Source organism: Penaeus vannamei, chromosome 8, assembly GCF_042767895.1.
Source record: "Penaeus vannamei isolate JL-2024 chromosome 8, ASM4276789v1, whole genome shotgun sequence".
Taxonomy (NCBI): domain Eukaryota; kingdom Metazoa; phylum Arthropoda; class Malacostraca; order Decapoda; family Penaeidae; genus Penaeus; species Penaeus vannamei.
The window spans coordinates 12,350,983-12,360,982 of record NC_091556.1 but is presented as its reverse complement, the minus strand read 5'-3'; the positions used below and the strand labels follow the sequence as shown (position 1 = coordinate 12,360,982).

Here is a 10,000-nt window from a genome sequence, read left to right as displayed (position 1 = left end):
ATATATATATATGTATATATATATATAAATATGTGAGTGCGTCTCTGTGTGTGCATTTATATATGTATGCACACACATACATAAGTAAATATACAAACATAAACATCCGCAACTGATCTTCAGCGCTCATCACCTGCCTTCCCTTCCAGCTGATCGAGGAGAACATGCGAGTCGAGTGCAAGTGCCACGGCGTGTCCGGGTCGTGCGAGCTGAAGACGTGCTGGAAAGCCATGCCAACGTTCCGTGAGGTAAATCTTCATCTTTTATCTTTTAATCAGACACTAGTTTAGTTTGTGATGATAACTTCCAGCTTTATCCCTATCATTTCTAACTCATCCTGGAAAGAGGTTCGCCCAGCTCCGAAGAATCCTGGATTATACTAACTCCCATCCTCCTCGTCGCCATCCTCTAGATCGGAGAAATCCTGAAGGAGAAGTTCGACGGCGCGACGGAGGTACGCCTGAAGGAGGTGACCGGGAGGGCCGAGCTGGAGCCCAACAAGCAGTACTTCAAGAAGCCCACGGAGATGGACCTGGTGTACGTGTCCTCGTCGCCAGAGTACTGTGACTATGACCTCAACAGCGGCTCGCTCGGCACACACGGCCGCAAGTGCAACAAGGTAAAGTAAAATGAAAGGGAATAAAATAACCTAGCGTATTTTTTCGTAGGATATGAAGAACATAGTTGATATAGAGGGCGTTTTAACGGTAATAGCCTTTGCTAGAACTTGAAATATATAACAAATATCTAGAATGTAAATGTCTGTACTGCATTGCTGTTCGTTCATTATCAGACATCGGTATGAGATGTACGATATTTTATGACATCCGTGATTTTGTCGATTATATAGACTGAGAAATGGCTCCTTTTGATATAACTACACAGATGACAATGGTTGTAAACCAAAAGCATCGGCGAGATTCATTCCCCATAAAAAATAATATCCTTTTCTCTTAGCCCCTTTTCACATCAACATGCAAAAAGGGTAAGCATATCCAAGCTGTGACTACCAGCGGTTCCTCCCCCTGTATAATCAGACCAACCTTCTCTCTTGCAGACGTCGCGAGGCCTGGACGGGTGTGACCTGCTGTGCTGCAACAGAGGATACGTCGCATCACAGGAGCGGGTGAAGGAGCGCTGTTCTTGCAAGTTCCACTGGTGCTGCTATGTCAAGTGCAGAACCTGTATACGTGATGTGACAGTCCACACCTGCAACTAGCGATGAGAGACTGCCAGTATTTATGAGGTTTCACATGTTAAGGAAGGATTGGATTCGTGTCACTCTTACCTGAACATAGCATAAGTTCTTGTATTTATGGGGATATTTGATGGTTTAACATAATAAAGTGATTCGTGTAAATTGTTGTTGATTAGGACTCTGATTCGAATATACACCATTGTTGTTTCGAAATGGAATTGAATTCAGATGTGAGTCAGTTTCCAAAGTGGACAGATAAATTGCAAAAAAAGAGCTTAAAACAAATCTTGGACATTTAATGTTGTTAACAAAGTTGCTTAATTTTTTCACTTGCGAAAGTTTCGGTAGGAATTCTCTATGTTGGTACGTGAAGATCTTGTAAACGTTTCAGAAATCATATTACTATTTTAACTCTGAGCCATTTAAGCCATTTTGATTCATTACCCATATTGTAAATAAAACCTATAGTATTAGAGATGTAGTATAGTTTATAAACCCTTTAGTATGAAAAAATGTGTAGACGGTGTAGGATCATTGAAAGATCAAATTTTGTACAGATGTCTTCTGCTGATTTTTAATCTAACTGAGTCTGGTTATGATTATTTTATAAGAGTAACGGTCTGCTATGAAACGATAGTATATAGTGAGTAGTCCCTTCAGCTCCTCGTGTCTGTCTGTTTGTCTATCTGTGTGTGTGTCTCGTCGGTTCTTTTGATTGGCCAAAATGCCTCCAGAGATTCTTATAATTATCGCTAACCTGATGTATATAGCTCCTATATAGCAGTTAAGTTAAACTACTCCATTCTGAGGAAGTTTCAGCGAGATCTAAGATGCCCAGTTGTCCCGGAGCGACAAAAACGCAAGGAGAAAACGGAACGACATTTCTATTCGTGTCTTTTTCCTCGTGTTTTTCTTCTCCTTCTTTCTTTATCTTTTACAAACGTGTTGAATTATTATTTTGGTCAACAGATATGACCTCCGAGTTGGCAACGTGTAAAATAAACGAAAAAAATAACAATCCGTTCACTTTCTCCACAATCTCTCCGGGTCCATCTTGGGTGTCGTTGATGCCCCGTGTCGGCTACGTGGTAGTAGGTGACCCGAAAAATATTTTGATGTTTACATAAACAAGAAAGTGTTGTTTGAGGACCAGACAAGTCGCGGAAATGAGAAGGCGAGTTGGAGAGGTTTTGCATAATAAACCCTCGCAAAGTCGTTGAGTGAGAAGTCTTGTGAGGCGGTTGTGCAGCGGCCGAGAAGATGAGGGAATTGGCCTTTCTTGAGAGAGGACTTCAAGATCTGTTTGCAAAAGTTGTAGAACGCGGAAGACTGCAGTGACTGGGAAAATGCTTATTCATAACACCGAATGTTGTCGATGTTTAGTTTTCTACATACTCTCTATATACACCATTTTGAAAACTGAAGGTTAAATCGAAAAAGGATTACAAGCATACGGAAAAAAATTAAATGAAAATCGAATCCGATAACAGTTCCCACGACTGAATCAACCGACTCCATACAACTGAAATGCCGCAATACATCGGAAAATAGACCCTAAAATCTTCTCGGGAAGTGGGGCTGTACCTGTTAGATGCTTTTACCTTGAGTGACGGGTGGAATGGCGTCGAAACCTCAAGCCGAGGAATGCGAAAACGTCATTCACATCCAAGATAAGGTTGTACCGTACGTGTCAGTGGTTCCATAAACATATATTATTGATTTGTATAAGTACAACAATAGGGTGTGTGTTTTAATGTCCCAAATGAAATAAAATCCAAGATTCACGTGTTTCACTTGGAAGCATTGACACATATATCTCTATTCTTTAAATTCATTACGTATCTCATTTGTCATCACTGAAGGCCTATGTATGCAACATGCAACCATCGTCAGACATAAACTGTAAAATAGATTAAAATTCCTGTATAATCTTGAGTTTTATTTATACCATTCCTTTACAAGTGTTGATACCCATGAGAATCCTGTTGAGAATAAGTTAAGAATTTAAATTGTTTAGTCATCCCTAAAAGATTCTAGTTTTCTTTCATAGTACATTGAAAGGGTAACTGTGTTATTTACCTCCACCCATAACAAACATAAAGTAAGCACTTATGACACAGTAGATAAATTTGAAAAATTAAATCATTCATTTTCACCATGAAAGGATAACATCTTTATTTTTGAGTCATGATATCTGATACGCTCTTCTAGAAGCAAGGAAACATTTATATTACATTGCACTATATAGATGTTTTAATACAATCGAATCAAGAAATTGAGAAAAAATAAAGAAAAATCCTGTTATCTTTTTATTTACAATTTAACAAAGTCGAACTGAAATGCAGTTATATCAGTGCTACATCCACCCCAACTCCATCACTCCTAACTTAGAAAAAGAATTGTACAATGCTTTAAATTTGACAGATCTAGGCAACACAGTAGAGCAATCTTTCTACCTCAAGCAATATCTTCAGGTAACACAGCTCAGTTTTGTATTTATCTGGCGAAGTAAAGGAAACATGATAATCGTCGTCAGCACAGTCCATCAACAACGTGTAAACTCGCTTATTACATATTTAAGGCACAGGAGAAGTAAGAAGCAAAATAAGATTGGGGAAAATTAATAAAAGAGAGACAGCAAGGCAGGAAAGAATCAAATTTAATTTTCAATCTTGGAATTCCTACTGGTGAGGAGGCATCGAATAAAAAGTAAACATCCATAACAAATACATCGCCCTCCTTGCCTTCTTGTTTTACTTGCCTCTAAATCATAGGTTCATGATAAACACCATAGAGAACACCATTCTTTAAAACGAAGGCCATTCACTTATCGAATGTGTACAACAATTATCTTCATCTCACCATCCAGGGGCGGATCCATACAGGGTGACAAAATGTGCTCCCACTACAGCATACACGACATCTCGAAATAGGTGATTGATTTTTGCAAAAATTTAAATGTCGATGAACTAAAATCGGTGACAAAAAGACCTGAAAGTGACAAACATATATATTGTCATTATGTGTATGTGTTTTTTCCTCTTTTTGTGGAAACCACGAGAGTTTGCATCTCCTACTTAGCACTGATGTTATGTTCACACTAATGGTTAATATAAAACTGTCCCGATTTGTTACAAAATGCTTGGGAAGTGCATTTGATGTCTTAAAATCCCTCATAGAATCTCCTACCCAGAAGCAAAAAATGATGATGGCAATGATAATAAACGATTAAATTATTATAAAGAAAACTGCATCACTAGGGTCAATACACTTAATTCGCCTAAAAGTTCTGCCCTTCTTTCGAAGCTAAATTTGACAGCTTAATACACATTGTTCATGTTGCAGTGCAATAAATACGCACCATATGAACTGAATTTTATTGTCCATTGTGCTCTTTGATCTCGTTTTTTTTTACGTAATTGATTTGCCGGAAAAAAAAATGCAAAGGTTTCATTCAAGATCTGTGTTGTCTTTAACATCATCTAGATATTGGTTTAACATTCTTAACTAACGCAGTAAGGCCATGAAAATGCGTATGCTCCTAATCTATAATGCTATTATGCAGCACAGGTCTAAAGCTAAACTGCGAAAAAATAAATTGCGACATGAAAATCGTATATGAACCATTCAGCGTCTTAGAGGGGCGTGGCCTTTGAACAAATCTAAGATTACTCACAAGGTACTCACACGTTTCTTTCAAACAAACACACTTTCCTGGCCCTTAAGCCTAGCCAGGAACAATTAATTTCTATTGGATAACGTGTTTGCCTTATCAAGACGTCTGTAGAAAGTTCTCCGCATAGGCTTGTGTAAGGACACTCTAACAAGCCCTCGAGTTACTCCACCACCGCTACCAAAATAATAACAATGGTGATAAAATAATGCTGGTAATAAAAAAACAACAGCAACACAGCTGATAATAACATTAATGATGATGATGAAATTATTGACAATGACAACGGTAATGATAGTAACAATAATAACATTAATTACAATAATTACAGTAATAACAATAAAAATAACAATGATACTACTACTAATAATGATAACAAAATAAAAATAAAATAATAGTAACGATAATGCTAATAATAATAACAATGACAATATGATGATGATGATGAAAATGATAACAATGATAATGCTAATAGTAATAACAATAATAATAATGATGATGATGATAATAATGATAATCATATTGATAATGATATTAATTATCATAATGATAATGATAATAATAATGATTATGACAATAATAATGATTATGATAATAATAATGATTATGATAATAATGAGGAAGATGAGGATAATAATGATGATTCTACTACTAATAATGATTGCAATGATGATAATGATAATAATAATAATGATGATAATAATAACACCCGTAATGATAATCATAATAATGATGATTATGATAATAGTAATGATAATAATGATAATAATAGTATGATAATAATGATAATAATAGTATGATAATAATGATAATAATAGTATGATAATGATGATGGTGTTGAGAATAATGATCATAATGATAATGATGAGGATAATAATAATAATAATGATGATAAATATGATGTTAATAATGATAATAATGATGTTAATGATGATAATGATGTTAATGATAATAATGATGTTAATGATAATAATGATGTTAATGATAATAATGATGTTAATGATAATAATGATGTTAATGATAATAATGATGTTAATGATAATAATGATGTTAATGATAATAATGATGTTAATGACAATAATGATGTTAATGACAATAATGATGTTAATGATAATAATGATGTTAATGATAATAATGACGATAATGATGATAATGACGATAATATGAATAGTGAAAATAATGATAATGATGAGGATAATAATGATAATGATGATGATAATTATGATAATGATAATGATAATAATGATATTAATGGTAATAATGACGATAATGATGATAATAATAAAAATAATGATAATAGTGATAATAACTATAATAATAATAGTGATAATAATAATAATAATAATAATAATAATAATAATAATAATAATAATAATAATAATAATAATAATAATAATAATAATAATAATAATAATAATAATAATAATAATAATAATAATAATAATAATCGAGACAATAATAATTATCATTATGATAAAAAATAACAATAAAGACAATGATGATAATAACAATGCTAATAGTAAAGACAGCAGCATAGTGATAATGATATTAAATTATTAACAATGATAGTGATAATGATGACAGTGATGATCATCATAATAAAGTTGATGATGAAGGTGATGATGATGATTATGATAACAATGATAATAATAATAATAATAATAATAATAATAATAATAATAATAATAATAATAATAATAATAATAATAATAATAATAATAATAATAATAATAATAATATTAACAATAATAATAATAATAATGATAATAATGATAATAGTAATAATAATGATAATTATTATTATTATTGTTATTATTGTTGTTGTTGTTGTTATTACTATTATTGTTATTATAATTATTATTATTATCATAAAAATCTTTATTATTATTATTGTTATTAATATAATTATCTTTGTTATTACCATTAGCATTAGCATTATTACTATCATCAGCATTACTAACATTACTATCATTATTATCAACATTATTATTATAATGATAATAAAAGAATTAAACAATTATAATAGGGATTGTAATAATAATAATAATAATAATAATAATAATAATAATAATAACAACCACAGCAACAATGATAATAATAATGGTAATAATGCCGATAACAGCTAATACCATTAACTTTATTATGAGAATAGTAGTAATGATTGTAACCAAATAGTTGCAGTGCTATGATAATAACAATGATTTTGACGATTATAATTACAACAGCAACTAGAATAAGAGTAATGGTATTGTTAATATGAGTGGCTGTAGCAATTCAATGCTAATAATGGCCAACAATGATAATACTATGAAGCAATAATAATAACAGTATTAATGAATATAGTAATAGTGATAGTGGATATAGCAAAAAATCTACTTCTACTAAGGATGATAACGATTATGATAACAATAATAATGATAATGATAACGATGAAGAATGATAATGATAATGATAATGATAATGGTGAAGAATGATAATGATAAAGATAATGATGGAGAATGATTGTGATAATGATGGCAATAACAATGATAATGGTAATGATGACAATAATAATGATAAAGATAACGATGAAGAATGATAATGATAATAATGACAATAATAATGATAATGAAACGATGAAGAAAGATAATGATAATGACAACGGTGAAGAAAGATAATGATAATGACCATAACAATGACAATAATAACGATGTATAATAATGATAATATTGATAACAATAATAATGATAACAATTGCGATGAAGAATGATAATAACAATGATATTGATAATGATAACGATGAAGATGATACCAGAAATGCTGGTAATGGTGATAATATAATGATAATAGTAATAATAACAACCTAGGTGATTGCTTAACCTACCCCGAAGACGATGGTGATAATGATAATAATAAGGTCAATATTCTTACTGTAATCATACCCATAACACCAAATAATAAAGTACAACTACCTTGTTTTGTACTTGTAATCTACATCTATAAATAAATAAATAATTGTTTATATAGTGTATACACAGTACGATCCTTAGTGTAATCAAATGCTTGGAAAATTATCAATGTAAAGAAAACGCTTTTTATACATACGGTCCTTGAAATTGCGCCGAAAATGAAGCTCGAAGACACGTAAATGAGAAATATTAATGAAATGTATGCTGAAAACGTACATACATATTTAAACAGATTGAAAAAATGAAATAAAAAACGTATGAAATATTGACTTTGGCACAATTTTATTTTTTTTTGCAACAGTGTACTTGGGCATATACATTTTTTAAATTTTCAATAAAAAAAACTTCAAGGTTACATCTCATTTTACAGAAGAAATATACAGTGATGTAAAAATACGTATCAGAAAAAGTCTTATACATTACGAAGAACATAGTTTTTACCTGTAATGTTATGCGAAATTATAACAGAAAATTTAAAAGATGTACCTCCGCGCTCCGCCTTCGTCAGCCAACCGCCATCAAATTGAACGCTCGTCACATATTTCTCTCGTTTTACATATTTAGACAAGGTTGGACATCAAATTATATAAACTATTACAAATATTATTATTCTGAATTTGATCTCACTAAAATAAAGCTTGTTTACTAATGAATGTGTTTTAAATTACAGTATTTGATGTAAAGGATTTGAAAAAAGAAGTAAATAGTTTTCCGATTATTACTTTTATTTTCATTTCGTCTTTGCGGTCTCAACTCAGTGTAATTTCAATTGACAGGAGAGTAGGTACCTGTAGGTTATAAGTTCACATTTCTCTCGAGACCAAATTTCAAGCTGTTTTATTTATTTTCTATTTTTTGTATCATCGTTTTCTTTCTTTTGTTAGGTTATCTTCAGCATTCTCGAATAGAATTTCCCAGAATTGTTAGAATTAGATTATTCAACGCCATTTTTTCTTTAATTGCCGAAGTGGTTTCTTCACATTCTCCGCCATCTAGTTATTAATTTCGTTTAGGTCATATAGCTATAACAGATGAATTTCCTTGGCAATCGATTCATAATTATCAGTTCTTCATGCATCAATAATCACTACTTAATTCACAACAGTCCTTACTTAAATTTCCCCATATATTCATAATCAATATACGGTACTCATAATACTCAAGTAATGAGTTGATCATGCCTTACACGAACACGAGGACCCTAAATATTTTGCCGTAAAAAATTTGCAGATGTGGAGGCAGACCTTGTACAGCGAAGGACGCCCGCGATCGCAGTGGGAGTTCCCCGCGAGGACCAGCGCCCACACGGCACTCGCGAAAAGTAAGTTACTTCTGTACATTTTTTTAGGTCTGGAATTGGAATATCTCTCTCTCTCACTCTCTCTCTCTCTCTCTCTCTCTCTCTCTCTCTCTCTCTCTCTCTCTCTCTCTCTCTCTCTCTCTCTCTCTCTCTCTCTCTCTCCCTCCCTCCCTCCCTCCCTCCCTCCCTCCATCCCTCCCGCTCCCTCCCCCTCCCTCCCTCCCTCCCCTCCCTCCCTCTCCATCTCCCTCACCTCTCCCTCCCTCCATCTCCCTCCCTCCCCTCTCCCTCCCTCCTCCCTCCCTCCTCCCTCTCCCCTCCTCCCTCCCTCCCTCCCTCCCTCCTCCCTCTCCCCTCCTCTCTCTCCCCTCCTCTCTCTCCCTTCCTCTCTCTCCCCTCCTCTCTCTCCCCTCCTCTCTCTCCCCTCCTCTCTCTCCCCTCCTCTCTCCTCTCTCTCTCTCTCTCTCTCTCTCATCTCTCTCTCTCTCTCTCTCTCTCTCTCTCTCTCTCTCTCTCTCTCTCTCTCTCTCTGTCTCTCTCTCTCTCTCTCTCTCTCTCTCTCTCTCTCTCTCTCTCTCTCTCGTAGGCGGCGCCACTGGTGTTGTAAACACAGCTGCGTCATAATTCCTGGATTTTGGACATTTTAAAACTTAACAATGAAGACATTAACTCTGAGCAATTCGGTGTCGGTGCATAAGGACACATGCATTGGATATGTGCAATCAATATGTAAGATTAGTGCTCTAACGTGTTATTATGGTGCAAGGAAGGTGGGTAGCAAGCCACTTGTTCGGGTTTGCTCCGGGTATACCCTGAGGGCAACTGGGGAATCCGCTCGTTTTAGCTACGTCACTGGTTGATTAGCAATCGCGTTTTATTTT

The 10,000-nt window shown here is 33.7% G+C and overlaps 2 protein-coding genes across 4 annotated transcripts in view; both read left to right on the top strand.

Annotated features, from left to right (window-relative positions):
• LOC113811410 (protein Wnt-4) overlaps positions 1–3,127 on the top strand; it is a gene marked incomplete in the record, with an annotated part of 187,436 nt that extends 184,309 nt beyond the window's left edge. Inside the window, 3 exon segments of the mRNA XM_070124363.1 lie at positions 150–248; positions 413–619; positions 1,058–3,127. Coding sequence (XP_069980464.1) covers positions 150–248; positions 413–619; positions 1,058–1,219 — 468 coding nt within the window.
• Positions 3,128–8,270: 5,143 nt separating this feature from the next.
• Positions 8,271–10,000, top strand: part of LOC113811411 (paramyosin) — an 18,683-nt gene continuing 16,953 nt past the window's right edge. For 2 of the 3 annotated variants that reach the window (XM_070124362.1, XM_027363137.2), the window contains exons 1-2: positions 8,271–8,388; positions 9,050–9,140. In XM_070124362.1, the coding sequence (XP_069980463.1) occupies positions 9,050–9,140 (91 nt within the window). In that variant the 5' untranslated portion in view covers positions 8,271–8,388. Of the gene's footprint in view, positions 8,389–9,049; positions 9,141–9,712; positions 9,849–10,000 lie in introns of those variants that run through there. The other variant, XM_070124361.1, reaches the window with a different exon arrangement.